Source organism: Tiliqua scincoides, chromosome 4 (genome assembly GCF_035046505.1).
Source record: "Tiliqua scincoides isolate rTilSci1 chromosome 4, rTilSci1.hap2, whole genome shotgun sequence".
Taxonomy (NCBI): domain Eukaryota; kingdom Metazoa; phylum Chordata; class Lepidosauria; order Squamata; family Scincidae; genus Tiliqua; species Tiliqua scincoides.
This window is the reverse complement of record NC_089824.1, coordinates 80,515,218-80,533,995: the sequence shown is the minus strand read 5'-3', so window position 1 is coordinate 80,533,995 and position 18,778 is coordinate 80,515,218. Positions and strand designations below refer to the sequence as shown.

The window sequence follows — 18,778 nt, the reverse complement described above, 5'->3', positions numbered from 1 at the left end:
CCAGAAGTAACTGGTAATGGTGTCATTGTCACTTACTTCTGGGTTGGGAGGCCAAATGCAACATGACAAACATGAGTAAAAGGCTCAGACAGGAAGTTTTTTTTTAGCGAAAAGCACACACTGGAGCTCTGCCCACCAAGCCAAGTCTCATACACTGTTTGTTGCGTTGCATAACTGATCTTGTTGCTGGGTAGTGGGTGTCCAGGGTCACATGCGTACCATCAGACACCACCTCAAGTAGCACTAGTGGTATGCATGCTACCTCTTGAGAAATATGGATATAGAAGGTCCCATGTTCAGTCCCTGACACCTGCAGGTAGGATGGAGAAAGATTCCTGGGTGAAACTCTGGAGAGCCCCTGCAGGACATTGTTGACAATACTGGGCCAGATGGACCAGTGGACAGACTCAATATGAAGTTTCCTATGCAAAAGGAGAGATAGCACATGTAGCTCTCTCACAGCCACCAACCTGTATAGGTCATAAGTAATCTATACTCCAGTATGGTGTTACAACAGTAACAAAAATGGCATGCCCCTTAACTACCACTTGGCTCCCCCTTTTTGAGGGACTGAGGCAAAGGAGCCATTACAGCAGGAGGCAAGCAAATGAATGGGCTATCAAGTGCTCAGCTTGGTGCCTTCCTACTTCTCTTTTTCTCTCTTTTGCATTGGCACAAGAATCACACAAGGCATGCGGTAGCTTGGGATGTAACTTGTACAGATTTCTGCACAGGAAGTAAGATGGTCACCTGTCTTCCATATTGAAAGATGAGTGCAGAGTAGTCCACAGTTTTCTCATTCAGGTAGCTCTCATTCAGCTATCAGGACCATGCTGTACCAGGCAAGGTACTGGCAAGAATGGTTAAACTTTGTTTAGCAGGGGATATCTTTGCAAAAGCACATATTTGGGAATTGCGTTTCAGGTTGATGCAGTATTTTAAATGGGATCTGGCTATAGCCCACCTTTCTCATCTCCTCCACACTTCCTTCTCTGCTCTGTGCCCCTCTTCCTTTACCAATCCAGGGAATAGGAGGCGAAGGAACATTTGGGGCAAGTGGGCAGATGGATGAGGGTGTTAGCCTGCCAGTCTGCTGCTGCCTTTGGGGACTGCCTCAGTTGATTTGATGGAAGGGCCAGCCTTGTGGTTCTCATTATCATCTGTGCAATTCTATCTGATATTTTGGTTCTTAAAGCCTTGGGTGACATAACCCAGAAAACCTGAGCTATAACCTAGACAATTTGAGCCATGTGGCAAAAGGAAGAGATTTTCAAAAGAAGCAGCAGAAGAAAGAAAAGAAAAAGCCAAATCAATAGCACATTTGGGAAGATACAATAAAGGACACTTGAAAAGGGGGCTTCAAAGGGTGTGGAGGGTTGCACTGAAGAGGCAACCAAGACGAGAGGCTGGTAGCTGCTTTACAATTGGGATCTCTGAGTTGAATGCACACTCCTTCTTTGAATGGCTGCTAAATCTGACCTTTCCTCTCTTTACAGTAGATGCTCAGGTTCAGATCTGATATAGTATAACGGTCAACCAAACTTACAACAAAACCCAACTCCTAAAGAAACTCTGAAATGCCAACAGAAAATCAACTAGCTGAACTTGAACATTTGTAAAAGCATCAGTGTGCTATAGAGAGAGGTCTTCTTAAATTTTATTTTTTGCGGATTTTGTTTTTTCCCCAAGGAGGAAAAGTGCAGAAAGCTGTGTTTTTATTCCAATTTAATATACAGGTTTATAAATTATAATTATAATCACTTTTAAAAGTGGACTAGGTCGGTGATATAGACAGTATAGTGACAGCAGATGCAGCCACAGTCGTTACTCATGCACCCTCTCCCAGTCCAGCCCATTTTTTAAAAAAATTTTCACCGATTTCCCAGTTGATATTTTGCAGATTTTATTTTACGAAATGAGAAGTGCAGAAAGGGGTTTTATGTGTTTTTAATTTGTTCACTAAAAAAAAAAATCACACCTCTAGCTACAGAGGTGGGCTGTGTCTAGAAATATATATTTATGTTCTGTTCTAACAATGCAATCCTATGCACATTCTTTGAATTCTCACTGTTCAATGGGTCTGCTTACTCCCATGATTGCAGCCTATGCATTACTGTTCAAGATAGTGTTGTTAATGTCCTTAGGAGGCATGCATCTATCCAAGCACTAAGACAGATATAAGCTGTCGGTGAAGCTACCATCATGTGGTGATTGTGGGATAAGGAGAACACTTCAAAAACAGCAACTAGGCAGAACCACTACTGAATGGCACAAAACTCCATTACAGGGGCCCCCGAATCCGCAGATCCCGTACCTGCAGTTTCACTTAACTGTGGATGCGGGAGGGCCCCGTGCACTCCCCCAGCACCCTCTGAAGGTGAGGGGAGCTGTGCAAGGGTCTTCTGAGCCCTGCAGATGCCGTGTGCATCCACTTGTGGCCTCTGCGGCTTCAGAATGGCCAGTTAGCCCCCAAAAGTCACTCCAGTTTTTTTTTCAAAAACTGGAAGTGACATTTTTATGTCTTTAAAAGGCATTAGGGGGGTCACAGCTTCCCTTTATCCTTTTATCCCTTCCTCTTTGTCCCTTTAGCAACAATTTTGTACACACTCCTATGTATGTATTCAGTGGACCTTACTCCCAGAAATGTGTGCATAAGATTACAGTCTTAAAGGGGCTGGGATAACTGATTGCATAGACAAACCTTTAAAATACAGGCATGCCCCGGTATCTATGGGAGTTCTCTTCCGAAACACCCTACAGATAGCTGAATTTGTGGATACTGGGGATGCCCCTTCCCTCCAGAAGCAAGGGGAGCTGCACTCTCCTTGCCGCTGGAGGGTTTTTTGAGCCCCACAGAGGCCACATACATCTGCCCGCAGCATCTGTGGACCTCAGAATGGCTGTTTAGGCAAAAAAAAAGACACTTCCAGTTTTTTTTTGCAAAACCAGAAATAATAATAATAATTATTATTATTATTAACAGTATTTATATACTGCTTTTCAACTAAAAGTTCACAAAGCAGTTTACAGAGAGAAAAAAATCAAATAAGCCATTAGTTATTTGATTATTTGATTCTTTTTTTCTGTAAACCGCTTTGGGAACTTTTTGTTGAAAAGCGGTATATAAATACTGTTATTATTACTATTTAATGGCTCCCTGTCCCAAAAGGGCTCACAATCTAAAAAGATGCAAAAGAACAGCAGCAGACAGCCACTAGAAAAGACACTGCTGGGGTGAGGTGGGCCAGTTACTCTCCCCCTGCTAAGTAAAAGAGGAGCACCCACTTGAAAGAGTGCCCTTACCCAGTTCGCAGGTAAATTATGTCTAACATTAATTAGGAGGGCCAGATCTTTCTTCTCAAGGTGGCACCTTGATTTGTTCATTATCTTCGGTTATCCTTGGGCTACTGCTTTCATGCAGTGAATTCTGATTCCCATCCACTATGCGTATAAAGATAGTATCCAGTCCTCTCACAAACACAGAGAGCTAGAAAAGTAGTGGTTCATTACATTTAAGTGGATAGAAAATAAATTTTTAACCCCTGTGCAATGCAGGTAAAGGTTGAAATTCCTTTTCTCTTTCATTGTATTTTATTTCAGACAGATGTTCTCCCAACTTTTATGCCCTCTTTTTGACACCACACATTATAGTTGTGATTTAGTGGCACCAGACAGATATCTGATAGATGAACTGCGACCCCACTGGATTGTAAAATATCAGTTTGATATCTCTACTTATGCACAGTTACAAATGCTCCAGCGATTAGAAATACCTGAAACAAAAAATGGCAAATCAGTGTATAAGTTTCAGGGTTCAGAAGTATTTGGAGGTGGGGAGTGTCGGAAAAATTTTAATCCCTTGCCTTCCTACTCCTAAACATATATGAATAAAAAGACTCCAACTTTTATCATTTAGTTCTCAGGGCTATTGTTTGGTGTTGGCTTGGATAGAAAAGTGAAGGTACAATGCTCACAGTGAATCACTCCGATGATTAGAAGAGGAAAGGATTCAGGGCCCAATCCTATCCAATTTTCCAGGGCCGATGCAGCCATGCCAATGGGGCATTCCCCACCATCCTGTGGTGGGGAAGCAGTCACAGAGGCCTCCTCAAGGTGTGGGAACATTTGTTCCCTTACCTTGGGGCTGCTTTGTGATTCCACCAGTGCTGGAAAGTTAGATAGGATTGTGCCCTCAGGTATCTTTGGTACCACATAATCCCCATGCATTTCAAAAGCGCTTGCACTAGAATAAAACCAAGTAGATTGTCCCAGCAAACAGTCGACGTTTAGAGTTGAACTGCAAGTACATGGGAGACATGAGGATGCTTTCAAAAACTGGGTCCCCATGCTGAGTTCCCCCCCCATCCTCCACTGTTTATAGGAATACTTACCAATGTTGTGAGAGGAGTGCATTGTGCATTTCCTAGCTGCCCATCATTGTCTGTCACTCATGGGGCCAGGAAACACGAAAGTGTGAAATCACCCTGCTGTATAAGTCTCCCTACACATAATGGGAGAGAAATTCAACCGGAGGAATGTTTTCAGGAGTAGTCCCTCAATTATAGAGCCCAATTCTATCTCCCCCTTCCCTGCCGGTGCAGCTGTGCCAAAATCAGGTGCCCTGTACCCAGTGGGGGTGGCTTGGGAGGCTTCAAAGGCAAAAGGGAATTTAAATCCATTTACACCTCTGTAAGCCTCCTGACCTGCAAAGGGTCTCCTTCGACCTGTGCTAGCAATTTCACTAGTGCAAGTCTGAGGAGAGAAAGGAGGTGAGGAGGCTGCAGGAGGGGGAAAGAAGCCAGTGTGACCATCACTGCTGCATCCACCCCCCCCTTACACCCCTGCCCACCCCATTAAGTCCTCCCCCATCCCCCCATTTTTTCCTGCTGATTTACCTCTTTGCTAGAGGGTGGGAGAGCCAACTATGAGGGCAGGAAGGAGTAGGCCTTTGCAACAGTGTCCCCAGCAACATGCTACTGAGCATGCTACGGAAATACCTTTTATGACAGTCAGCACCAGTAGAAGAGGAACAAGGACAGTGCTCCCAATCTTTTTGGGGATGCTTAAGGAGTGTAGTGACACAACCGGGAACCTGTAGTGCCATTAGGAAGGCACTTCCAGGTTTCACTGCCACTGCTGAACATGGGTAGGTAAAAATAAAAATGCCTTTAGTGGTGGCAGCAGTGAAACATGAAAGAGCCATATTAAGGGCCCTACACAATTGTCTGACTGGAGGTTTGTGAGCCCCAGGTTGGGAAACACTAAGCTAGGACATTGGACAGTAAGTATATGATTGGCTCATTAGGTATCCAAGGTTGTGTGTGCATCACACCAATCTTTTCCAGAAAGAGAAGGGGCCAAGGTATTCCTCCTTTTCTTTCCTCTTCTGCTGCAGTTCTTTTCGGCAGTTTGGAGTCATATAAAAAGCAACCACAGAATACTCTTAACATCAACCAGCAAGCCTGGGCTACTCATGCACGAGAAGCTCTGCTGCCTGGAAGAGCTCCTATCTCTCACTTGAACTGAGCCCTGAGCAATCCTTAGCCAGCAAGACTGTCTTACCCTTAAGTTGAGCTATACTGTACGTCTGTATAGCTGTCTGTACCAGGTACACATTTCTCTTTCAATAACTGTACCTGGGTTCATTTTCACAAATCAACAATCCCATTTACACAGGTTGTACCTACACTGAAAGGAGCATTCAATTAACTGTATCCAGGCACAGTTAACAATGATTGCACCCCAATACACAAATGTACCCAGTAACATTCGAGTTTAATGTGTGAACAGTTCTTTTTCAAACAAACTGACTGAGATTGGGGGGTGGGATGGAGGGAACCACATTCAAACTGCAAAGTAGCTCTTGAAACAAGGCTCAGAACAAGGTTCAGAACATTTGCTGCATCAGATGTCCCAAGCAATGTCCATTAAAACATGGTACAGACTGTAGGGAAAGTGTGTCCCTCTTTCAATAAGAACAGACTTGTATTCCAATCCAATGTACTGATCAGTGACTACCTGCAATCTGGTATAAGCTGTTTCAGGAATATAGTTTGGGACAGTGATTCTCACACACTTAGTCCTGGGATCCACTTTTTAGAATAAGAATCTGTCAGGACCCACTGGAAGTGATGTCGGGACCGGAAGTGATGTCATCAAGCAGGAAGATTTTTAACAATCCTAGGCTGCAATCCTACCCACACTTACCCAGGAGTAAATCCCACTGACTATCATTGTTAAAATAATATACATAGTAGTTTGTTAAAAGTACATGTTTGTACCATTTCCCCAAATGCAGTCACATACTATGGTAGCATCAAGTCTAAGATATTAAAAATAACGCATTTAAATGAATGGGGACCCAAATGGAATTGGCTCGTGAACCATCTAGGTGGTGGGTCCAGACCCTCAGTTTGAGAAACACTGGTCTGGGAAATAAATGGGTACTTTACCCCACTGGTCAAACAGGTTTTTGAATAGTTTTGAAGTGTTCTACAACAGAATCTCTGATCATAGATGACAATGATGACAAGCACCTCAATCCTCATAGGCAACATTGCCTCTACCACACCATCTTCAACAACATCTATCTCAGGCCCCTTAAAATCTGCACTGCAGGTGGCTGCACTTGTCAGACATAGTGCATTACATGACACAACCAGTAGAGGGAAGACCAGTACTCAAAACAACAAATGTTGGCTGGGTGACCATTGTAGCAGTTGCTGTCTTCCTCTCAACTGCTCTGGCAAATATTTGTTTTCATCCTTAAAGTAATATTTGGAATCCAGGAAGGTGTTTGCCACCATAACATATTAGAGTTAAAGTATAACAAGGTTCTGTTTTTATTATTATTATTATTATTATTATTATTATTATTTTGCGCTGCTGTCTTTGACCAATCTCATTTGTTTTTAGGCATTTTTCTGCCTTCGGGAAAGGTATTACACACAGTGAAGTTAATACATTTCCCCTCTGTTTGATTCATTTATTTTACTCAGATAGACCCTTCATACACAGAATAAAAAATTGGCTTCCAGGCATGTCCGGGAAATATAATAATTACAGCAGAATGATAAATAACTTGGGCAGCTTTGTCAGAGGGGAGGTGTCGCCTTCTGATGAGAGCCATAGTTGGTCGGCATCTCGACAAGCAATCTCCACAAATCACCTGAACAGCCATAGAGAAAGAATCGCTAACAAAAAGACACCACATTGAAATCACTGTTATTGCTACAAATAAAACCAGAGAAATAAATCCTTCCCTATACAGTACCTGTGGAGACCTGTAGCTCCACAGGTCTCCACAATAAGCCCTCAGCTCAGGCCTATTATTATTTCTTCAACACATTTGTTAGTCACTTGTTGAGGAAATAATTTCTCAAAAGCCATTTACAGAAACGCACATATTCCTTTTGTGTTTAATTAATATGAGTTATCATCATTACTCTTCAGTCGCCTTAGGTGGAGCAGTTGGCCGTTAAGCGGTCAGGGAAGCTGAACTTTTCCTGACTCCACTTGGAAAATGGTAGAACTCAGGGAGCAATCTATAGTCTCAGCCTTGGATGGTGGAATGACTGTATTGGATACGTGAAAATCGCAACATACAACAGACTTCATCTGATCACTCAACTATTTATTGCTAAAAGCTTGCTAGAAAAGTTGAGTGCATTACTAATACGTAAGCTTGAGGGGGGGAGAACCCACAGCTTGTCTGCAGTTGCTTATTTCTGATATAAGGGTCTAATCCTATTCTGACCTCCCAACATCGTGACAAATCTCTGCTGGCACTGACTGCCATTACGCAGTCAGTGTCATTCACAAAAGGTGCTTTGACAGCACGGTATTTAGTGTGCTGCCAGGAGGGCAATGGGAAGGCCTGTGCTTTCCTGCCTGCTCCAGCACTTCTCCCACCATGTGTCAGAGCAAATAACACAGTGGGAGAGGTGGACGGGTGGGGTGGGCGAACTGGGCCTGGGAAGGGAAGGTAGGTGGCGCCAGCACTGCTGATATCCTATCCCCCTTCCCAGACCTGATCCCATGGCGTGGGTCATGCAGACCTGTGCCAGCTATTTAGCCAGCACACATCCAATTAGACTACCCCACAACACACAGGCTTTCCTCTAGGTAAAGGAACAATAAGATCCTTTGAGGTGTTAACTGAAAGACTGAGAGACAGAGAAAGGCTTCAGTGTACAATCACATTTGGGAGGCATCAGCCACACAAAACTCAGTGCTGGCATTTGAGCACAACAGTTACTGCCGCGCCAACATGAGGACCAGCCACACCTTCAGTGCAGGCTTTGCCAGCAGCTAACCCCTTGCCATTTGCACAGCCCAGCAGTGAATGAAATATTCTTTTTCCTTCTCCTTGCAGTTTTCTGTCAAGAAAATGAGATAGGCCTTTCACCCCAGTGGCACACGATGTTCTTTAGAACAGTGTGATTCTGGGAGCTTCTTTGCACACTCAAAAAAGCATGTGGTGTAGAAGTCCTAGGATGGAACCACTTCAGAATGCAGGTGAAAAACTGCATTTTGGGATGCTGCTTGAGGTTGGGAGAAGGGGACATTCCATGTACACAGAAGATTATCACATTTGATAGAAAGTTCATATTGATTTTCTATGTATAGGGAATTTTTGACATTCAAGTATAGGACATCCCCTCCTACATTCAGTGATATTGTCCAAGGAGAGCTATATCACATAGGGCTCAATCCTGAGGCACCCTTGGACCTGCGCAAGTCCCTTGCTGAAAAGCATGTTTGCACCTCCTTGTGATTTGGTTAGGCCGGCGTGCAGAGGTGTGCCAACCCGTGGAGGCTGAATTCAGCCTCCACACCAACGGAGGGACCAAGCCTTGCATCAGCCAAACTCAGCCAACACAAGGCTCTGGGGTGGGCAGGGAGGAGGCAGGAGTGTTCTGGGGTGGGGGGGGAGGGTGGGCAATGGGCAGCCCTGGGGTTGGGCAGGTGGAGAGCAGTTATGCCGGATCCCAACCCCGTTCCCCAAGCAGCGCACAGTGACTTTAAGCCGCTCCGCTCTCTTCGAACTTGTGCCACCTCAGGAGGTGGCACACGTTGGAGGAGACCCATTGGGGCTACAGAGGCTTACCCAGGGGTAAGGGGAAGAGTTTCCCCTTACCTTCAGGTGAGCCACTGTGGCACCCTATCTCAGGCTGGATACAGCACAAGCCTCCTGGCTTGCTGTTCCAGCGCAAGATAGGATTGCACCCAAGTTGTTTCTGAACATGTGTATCACTCAATTTTTTTGGTTTGTTTTTTAAAAATCATACCATAATTGTAACTTTCATTTGGACAACACAAATTTGAATTTTTGAAATCAAATATCAATTAGATCAATTTGGTTGAGTTTCTTTCCTTCCTTTTCCCAAAATGTATTTCAGCTCTGCCTCTTGCATAGGAACTCTCTTGGGGTGCATGTTTGTGCTATTGAATGTAATTATGAAATTACACATTGATTTTAAGCCTCAATAGTAGATTTCAACATTCAAATATTTAAATGTCATACAATCTTGAATTGCGCCACAAGTTTTTCTTCATCTTGGCAAAAGTTGACTGGGATGCTCTGTGTTCTCAAGCAGATCGTGCTCATTATGTTAATTAAAAAAGACTAGCTTTCTTGTCATGCCATTTGCAGCTAAGTTTGTTGTCTGGCTGATTAATCAAATGCCAAGTTTATAAAAAAATAATTATATCTAAAAAAACAAGTTAGCAAAGGCTTACTAACACAGAGGAGGTCGTGATGACCTGAGCAAATTGTTTCATATTGTTCTCATTTACTAAAAAAGATCACATCCGTTAAAGAAAATATTATTTATAATTGTAAAATCATGTTTCCTAAAGCCAGTGGAACACCCAAAAAATTCTGCACACCAGCTGCCAAGCTAGGAAAAACAAATCTGTGAGCTTTTTTGCACAATTCTGTCATGTGTCCTCATCCACGATTGGTGAGTGAAACAGACTTCCATGATGTCTATGGACACACTAAATGGGTCAGTAATAACTACTCTCAGTCCAAGACTCCATGAATTTACAGGAACAAGGGAGCCAAGAAAAGGTTGAACTGAACCCAAAGAGCCCATTTATGGACTCAAATACCTCCTAAGATTTACAACTATGCACAGAAACAGATAATGCCAGGAGGTGGCATATAACTTTATCAACAGATTTACTGTCGTACCCAGGAAGATACGATTAAAAGAGAGATTGAAGGCCTTGTTAGCACATGCAATCACTGAGCTGCCTTTCAAACAAGCCATTATTAGACCTCATCATTTCAATAAGGATATAGCATAGTTACCCTGCACATGCCCGATCTCGTCTGATCTCAGAAGCTAAGCAGGGTCAGGCCTGGTTAGTACTTGGATGGGAGACTGCCTGGGAATACCAAGTGCTGTAGGCTTATACCATAGTCTTTTGAGACTGAAGGTTGCCAACCATAGCATTGTCACAATAATGTCTACTATAGCAATAAAGCTAGGCAGGGATTTTTGTGTGCGCTTTGATTCTGGTCATTCCCAAAGTCTTGGTTTTATTTTTCAGTTCAGAAACCAAGTGTCTAGCCCAGGGGTTGGCAACCTGTGGCTCTAGAGCCGCATGCGGCTCTTTCAGCTGTCTGCTGCGGCTCCTCCCGGTGAAAGTGGCAAAGGGGGTAACAGGAGGCACCTGTGTTGGGAGGACAGGCTGCTTCCCTCCGCCCCCTGAGCTCACTGCCCTCCTCTCCCTTCACCCCCACCTGCTCCACATTGGTTTCCCTTTTCAATTTTGCCCGCTCTGCAGGCTTAAGCTCCCTGTTTTTCCCTTTTCCAACTCTCCAGCAGGACACCCTCCTCCTCAGCCATTGCAAGCCCTTGCAGCCAGCCTTTCCCTGAGCAGATCCCCACTCAGTGCAAATAGAGGCTTTTCCTCCACAGCTGAGGAGACATCCTGTGTGTCTACTCAGTAGTAAGCCCCATTACAGCAGATGAAGCTTACTCCCAGGAAAGGGTGCCTGGGATGGCAGCCTTGGAGCCTGCTCAAGGCCAAGTGCAAGGACGGGTAAGTGGGAGCCTGCGCAGGTCTGTTCGAGAGCAAGCCCCGATGTAGTCCCTGGGCTGCTCCCAGGAAGGTGTGGAGGGCTGTAGCCTCAGGCCCCCCCCCTGCCTGTGCAGGTCTACTCACAAGTAAGCTGTAGTCAGTGGGGCTTCCTCCCAGGAAGGTGTGGAGGGCTGTAGCCTCAGCCTCCTCCTGTGCAGGTCTACTCACAAGTAGTCAGTGAGGCTTCCTCCCAGGAAAGTGTGGAGAGGACTGCAACCTGAGAGCTCCAACCAACTTGTCTGCTCAGAAGTCCCATTGTAGTCAATGGGGCTTACTCCCAGGATAGTGTGGAGAGGGTTGCAGCCTGAGTGAGGGAGGACAGGCAGGCAGGGCAGAAGCTGGCCTGTGGCTGCCCCCCAGCTCCCCCCCCAGCTCTGGCTTCTTCTCTTCCCCACCTCTGGAGTCTGTGTCCTTTTTTCCTTCCAGCAGGGTGCCTCTGGAAGGTGGGGGGAGTTCTTTAGTATCCATGTAAGATAAGCAGATGTCATAACTGCCATATGTATTGGAATCCTGGAAGATCTGGTGAGGAGGTAGATGTGGTGTCAGCAGTAGCCCCTTTAAAGGTAAGGGGCCTGGGCATCCAGCAGAGTGTGCTGCACAGTTGCAGCCACTTGAAGGCAATAGGGCCCTCAGGGATATAAGGAGCACCTGAGGTAGGAAGGGGGGTGTGGGTTGGAGAAGGAGTGCAGGTTGGAAAGGAGGCTGACTGACTGACTTTGGAATCTGACCTTGGACTGTGACTTGGCTTATTGACTTTGGACTCTGCCCTGGATACTCTGACTGACTTTGTGACTAATGGACTGCTGGAGACACTGGAGATTTGTGTGTGGCTGCTGTGCCCAAGACCTGCTGAGGACCAAGAGTCTGCTGTAGTGGTGGGAGGCTGCTGGCAGGAGAGAGGACCTCTGCAGGTTGAACAGGTGAGGTACCCTGGAGGTGGGGTCCAGCAGGACTGCAGGGCAGAACCAGGGTCATTTGTAGGGAGAAAGAAGGGGAGCTAATTTGCTTAAAGTGGGCATAATTCTCCAGGCAGAGAATGGCCTTGGAATCAGGCAAAACACCATAGAGGACCAGGCATCTGAAAACACAGGACAAGAATGTATGACAAAACTAACTAAAAGCTACAAGAGGGGGCTACATTATAAAAATGGAACCTATAAGAGCATAAAGGTAAAAAAACAACAACTATATATGCAGTGTTATCTTCATTTTAGATGTCAAAAGGGTTTTGTGGCTCCTGAGGTTTTTTTTTCCTCTGGAAAACGGGTCCAAATGGCTCTTTGAGTGTTTAAGGTTGCCAACCCCTGGTCTAGCACCTAAGGCAGACAGGCTTAACAAACAATGCCTGGAGCAAATGTCAGACCACAGGGACGGGACCAGAGCGGACAGGGCTTTGGTGCCCTTCTTAGCTCTTGGAGCAGAATAAATTGTGCAAAGTACAGTAAGCAAATAGGTACAAATTCTAATCATTTGCATACATTACAAAGACAAGAATCCAAAGATTTGAGCAGGACTCCAAGGCATAAATCAGGGCCAAAATCAATGCTAAATGACAAATTGGAGCTCCCCACAGCATTTTCCTCTACTACATGCAGCATTGGAGGGGAGCCGATATGGATTGGAGGCACAGCACAGGGGAGAGGGAGTAAAACATTTCCCCTGGAGTTGCTATTAGCCAAATACAGGTGCCTGAATGCTTTCCCTTCAGTGACTTATAGCAGCATCTCGGAGTAATTCATCCTGGAAAATCAACTCAAGGGAAAGGGTTATACCCACACTCCCTCTGTATCATGGCCCCAATCATGAAGGAAGCGTCTTGTTGCCACACAAGCTTGCCCACAAGCTTGCCCACCCCCTTGCCCCTCATTTTGAAGTCTTTTCAGTCCCACTCATAGGTTGTATATCCTACAGCCCAATTCTATCCTAGGCCAGCCTGCATGGTGCTAGGACACTGACACAGCATCCGCTGCATCCTTCTGGCCTGTGAGTTGATGATGACTCACCATAGATACAATAGGATGCCTTGGGAAACGCATAAATATTGTAGATCCAGTGAAAGGCCGAGCACTAACTGGCAAAATCCCAAGGATTTCCAATCCTTTCACCTACATACTTGGACTACTCCACCCCAGCAATCTTCACTGTAACTCAAACCAGAATAAAAGGCATCAGGAGTAGGGGGAGGAACCTGAATACAGCACATCTTTCCACCAGAGCTAAACGCATGCTATTTTATAAGTAGCAGATTTAATAAATTGCTACATGATTATTATGCAGCAACAGAAAGGAAAATCAATAACACAAATTTCAAAAATGCAGCTAGTTCCCAGGAAGATAAATTAAATGTCAATTTAAAACCAATCCTCAAAGAGTTTGCAACAGTAGGGGAGATGGCTGTGAAGACAAATTAGCACCAGTAACTCATTCAGAGCGAAATAGTAGCTTTGCTACAAACTTGATGTACCTGATAGTGTGCAGTCAGACTGACTCAGAACCAGAAAGTAATGCAAATGCATCAGGATAGCAGGGAATGATGATTTGCATGTGTGAATGAGTCACCACGGATTAATCATGACATACAGAACATCCATATCACCCCATTCTGCTTTTCCAAAGAGATGGTTCATATATGCAGCCACAAATAATCTGCTATTCTCATCCTCAGTTAGAATCACACCCAGTTCAGGACAGACAGAATAAAGTTCTTCTTTAGACACCACATCATTAAACTGATGAAATTCACTCTGTAAGATGTGACAGTGCCCGCTAGCTTAGGTGATATTTTAAGGATAGATATTTTAAGTGTACATCTGAACATGGAAAATCTGATTGCAACAGACACATAAATATAGCCATGCAGACTCAAGATTTCATCAATTATGAAGGCTTTCTCATTGTTTCCTCTTGTCATTTGTTGCTGTTTGAAAGTTTACTGTTTATTGTTTAGAGCAGGGGTGTCAAACATAAGGCCTGGGGGCCTGACGCAGCCCGCAGAAGGTTTTTATCTGGCCCTCAGGCTCTCAGCTGCTGAGCAGTGCTGAGGTATTACTGCAGAAAGGGCAGCCCACTTGAAAATTGGGCTCTCCAATATCTTGAAATATGATCAAGATTTGCATATTTTCTTTTCTGTTGTTTGTGGCTAATGAGTTCCTAAGTAAGAAAAAGAGCTTGTTTTTGGTTATGACCTGTTTAATGTCATCACTTTCTCCCTAATGGCATCACTTCAGGCCCTCAGCAGGCATCATGAATGCTATTCAACCCTTGCTATGAAACGAGTTTGACAACCTGGTTTAGAGGCTGAGATTCCTTGCGTTGGTGAAGTGGAGAACGCATTTTGTTTGCTTTCTGCTCAGCCAGCTCCTCTTCCCAATGTTCTGTGAGCCCTGTCATTAAGCCTCATTGGTAGGTAGGTTGCCCTCATTGTTAGGTAGGTAGCCCTGTCATTGCTACCCTCAACTGCCAATGCCCATTTCAGATGCACAGGTACAGCCCAAGACTTTTCCTAGTTCTAAAGATCTTAGGAAGATGTTATCATTTTTTCATGCATTTTTAAAAATGTCTAGGGATCCCTCATCCCCATCATGTGAAGGAGCTGACTTCTGCTCTTCTTTTCACCTGGTATGTCCACTTGCAGCATTCTCAGGGCGCAATCCTAACCAACGTTCAAGCATCGAGGTAAGGGCAACACAGCTCCAAGGTACAAACAAAGATTCCCTTACCTTGAGGAGGCCTCCGTGATTGCCACCACACAGAATGATGCAGTGCACTCCCCATTGGCCCAGCTACGCCACTGCTGAACAGTTGGTTAGGATTTGGGCCTCACTTGCGTAACAACAACAATAAACAGTGATGATGATGATAGTCCCCTTTTGGCACTTACCTATAACATACTCAATCCAGAATTGATCCTTTTCTGGGTTGTACGGGCGGTTAAAATGAATCTGCATATAGAAAGGCTGGCCTCGGCGCACAATCAACTTGAGGTTAAAGTATTTGTCTGTGTGGTGTTCCTGCTTATTAATTTCATATTCGCGGTTAAACAAAAGGATATCCTGGACTTCCAGAACATCTAAAAATAGAGAAAGAGATGAAATCTGTTATAGTTTTAGCAAACGTGACCACATTCTCACAATTACAGATTGCAAACCCTTTGGGACAGGGAACTGCCTCATACTCTTCTCACTAAAAGCAATGTAGAACTACATATATTACATGAAATACATTATTCTGAGATGTCACTAATTCTGAAGCCTTGTGGAAATGTCACAAACTAGTGTAGATTCACTATGTGATAGTGAGAGTGGGGAGAACCACCACTGCTTCACTCCTGATGCCCTGACCCCTGACAACTGCTGTACCCATGGAGAAATTGTCTTTGTGATCAGGTACATCAAGAACAAGGATAGTTAATAAGGAAAGGTCTCTTTCCCCCCTTCTGTGTCCAGAGAGTAGTGCTTGTTTTTAACCATATAAGAGCATTCAAGCAAACATCCCTCCCCCACCCTCCACCTGCCTGCCTTCTGAAGTCTGTGAAAAGTCTGTGAAGGAGTGTACCGCTTGCTGTTTCTGTCAATGGAATGTGACCATGACCACCCCGGGGATATCATGCAGACGAGGACCATAGTGAAGACTTAAAAGTCCCCCTTCCCCTACACAACAGTCCTTATTGCTCTCACACGGCTGCTATTTAAGCTTGGAAAAAAGAACACACGGGGCCAAATAACATATTTAACACAACATGTTAAATGTTTCTACCCAAGGTTGTGAGTTAGTGACATGCCCAGCTTCATGAACTACCTGAGTTCTGAACCTAGCCCCCCCCGCCCCGCCACACACACACACATTCAAACCCTATAGCAGCAATTATACCATCTACTGGCTCCCATTCACAGTTCACTAGGTACAGCCAGTGCTTCAGACAGATACTAGTGACATGTATTATATGAAAGGCACTGGGGGGAAAAAAACTTTGATTCCTTCCCTATCATCTTTATGTATTCTATATATTGGGATGGGAGTTGACTTTTCCAGCTCTTCTACAGGAATTCACATGTAGAAACAGGTCTTGGTGGATTGCATTGTTATGTTTGCCATTATCTTCCAAACCCCACTGGAAAGGGCTATAAGCTATTGTGGTTGGGAATTGTGCCCGCTGCTTTCCTCTTTAGAGTTGTTTCTAAGGGTTGCTTCCCAGTTAGCACATGATGTAAATTGGCTACATCCTCATATGTGTTTTCAATTTTGTAGTAGACATGGCATTGGAATACAGAACTAATCAACAACACATTGCTATTTTGGTTATAATCGTGATACTCATTAGTGGTCTTTGGCTTCACGAGTGTTGGGCTCAGGTTTTATTGTAGAATTTGCAGTATTTCAACCAAGTTAATTTTGGAAATGAGAGTCTCATTTCATCAACTTTTAGATAGGGGATCTAGAAATGTACATCAAAGTGACTGGTGTATGATGTGTGATTCATCCAGTTTTAGATAAGGAATCTATAAATGTACATCGAAGTGACTATTGTATGGTCTGATAGCTGTCATGGATTCCTGAGCTTTCATTGTGCAGAAAAGAACTAGCAAGATCTGAAGGGGTGGATGACGACATATGAGCAACTTTAGCATGTGAGCAGTTTATCAAATTCTTCTAGAAACCAGGAGTTGGGATTAGATTACAATAGTAAGTGGCTCACACCTTTCTGCTCTACAATGGTACCTTACTCAGCACTGAATCCAGTAATTCTGAAGTCAACATCTTCTACTCACAAGCTGGCCATAATGGCTAATATGACCCGAATTCTCCAAACACCACCCACACTCCAAAATAAACTGTCTACTTTTGTTTGTTATGTTTTCAATTCAAGCTAAAATCCTGTGCCTCATTATGCATGAATCCTCTTGAAATATTTTCATGCGTATGACTAATTACAGGCTTGATGCTCAAGTGAATGTGTGGCTATTTGTTGGATATACATTAAATGTGTTCTGATGTGTTCTAACTTCCATGACAGAGAGCCCAATTTTCTGGTGCCAATGAAGCCACAAAGCAACCCTGAAATAAGAGAACAAATGTTCCCTTACCTTGAGGAGGACACTGTGAGTGACATCCCCCCATAGCAGGATGCAACATATGTCTTGTTGGCACAGCTGCATCAGCACTGGAAAGTGGGATAGGATTGGGCCAAAAATGTCCAGACCCTGATTGTAGTGCCAAATGGCACGTTCGGAGTTGAATAGCTGTTTCAAGAGGGGGCAATTTTCTGTAAGAAGCTGTGTGGAAGTATTGTAAAGGTCAAACAGAACCTATCTTATGCCACAGCTTGATCCACTTCAGGTCCCTGTGTGGCTACTACATTTGAGTAAAGGCAAACCACTAACTAGAAGATGATGCATTAGCAGACCTTTTCAGTTGTTACTGTAACCAGCCCAACCATGAGAACACCAGCAAGCCCCACCCCTGCCACTGCTGTACTCTGTGGTTCCAGGGACAACATTTGTCTGCTGGGTGCCCAGCATTCTATTTCGCAGGGAGGTTCTCTCACTGGATACAGTGAGATAAACTTGTCTGCCTTGGATGCCTCCCTGGCATCCAGGGAGAATGGGAAGTGTGGAGAAGAGCTATGAAGCACATTGACGAGGTTGGATGGTACACTCCTGGTCAGACTGTAACTATGGACATGGTCCATGATTATGATTATGATTATTGGTTATAACAGGTGTAGCGTTGCATCTAATTTGTTCCTCAGGAAACTACAAGGAAACTACTGTCATAGAAACTACCGTCTTTAGAAGTGCGAAAACTACTGTCATAGAAACTACCGTCTTTAGAAGTGCGGACAGAACTACAGTAAATATATTGGAGAGGAGACTGTTCAAGTGGAAGTGCACATCAGGAAATGCACTAGCAGCTAAGGCAATTGTACCATCCATAACAGCCCTTATTAGCTGTGGCTTGCTCGGCCTGCGTCATTTCCCTAAGTTGCAACTGCCTGACTTCTGATCTGAAGGGGTGTAAATGCAGCCTCATGAATGATGCAGGGCCTTTGAAGGGGCAGAATGTGTCCTGGAGGCCATTCCACTACATCCACATTAAATTTTAATTCAACAGCTGAGCATCTTATTGTCACATCAAACAAAAGAATACTGTAGCTGCCCTAAGAAAATATACTGCCCCGTATGCTACCGGCCATTACAGGAGCACTTTAATCAGACTTGTCCTTGGGTGAACCGAGGAAAGTCATGCCAGGAGTTCTCAGAGGATTCATCATACACTATCATCGCAATAAAGTGATGTGGCAAGTGGGTTTCAGTTCATAACACTTATTCCCAATTGACTTTTTCCACACAGTGAAGACATGATTTGAAACTTTGTTCTGTCACTTGGATCAGTGGTATGAATCACACTTTCAGACAGAGATAGAGAAGGAGGGTTCCTCTATTATCTTGAAGCACACTAAGGGCCCAATCCTACAACTTTCCAGTACAAGTGCAGCCATGCCAATTGGGTGGGGCTGTACCTTGGTGTGGGGGGGGGCAGTCACAGAGGCCTCCCCAAGGTAAGGGAATGTTTGTTCCCTTACCTCAAGGCTGCATTGTGGCTGCATCAGTGCTGGAAAGTTGGATAGAGTTGGGCCCTCACCGTCCATTAATCCAAATCCTCAGATTTAAAATATATTGTATTT

The 18,778-nt window shown here is 44.4% G+C and overlaps 1 protein-coding gene and 1 pseudogene across 1 annotated transcript in view; one reads left to right on the top strand and one right to left on the bottom strand.

Moving 5' to 3' along the window:
- Positions 1 to 18,778, bottom strand: part of F13A1 (coagulation factor XIII A chain) — a 98,456-nt gene that overhangs the window by 67,544 nt on the left and 12,134 nt on the right. The window contains exon 3 of the mRNA XM_066625772.1: positions 14,975 to 15,163. Within this exon, the coding sequence (XP_066481869.1) occupies positions 14,975 to 15,163 (189 nt within the window). The remainder of the gene's footprint in view (positions 1 to 14,974; positions 15,164 to 18,778) is intronic.
- LOC136649832 (5S ribosomal RNA) lies at positions 10,302 to 10,420 on the top strand (annotated as a pseudogene).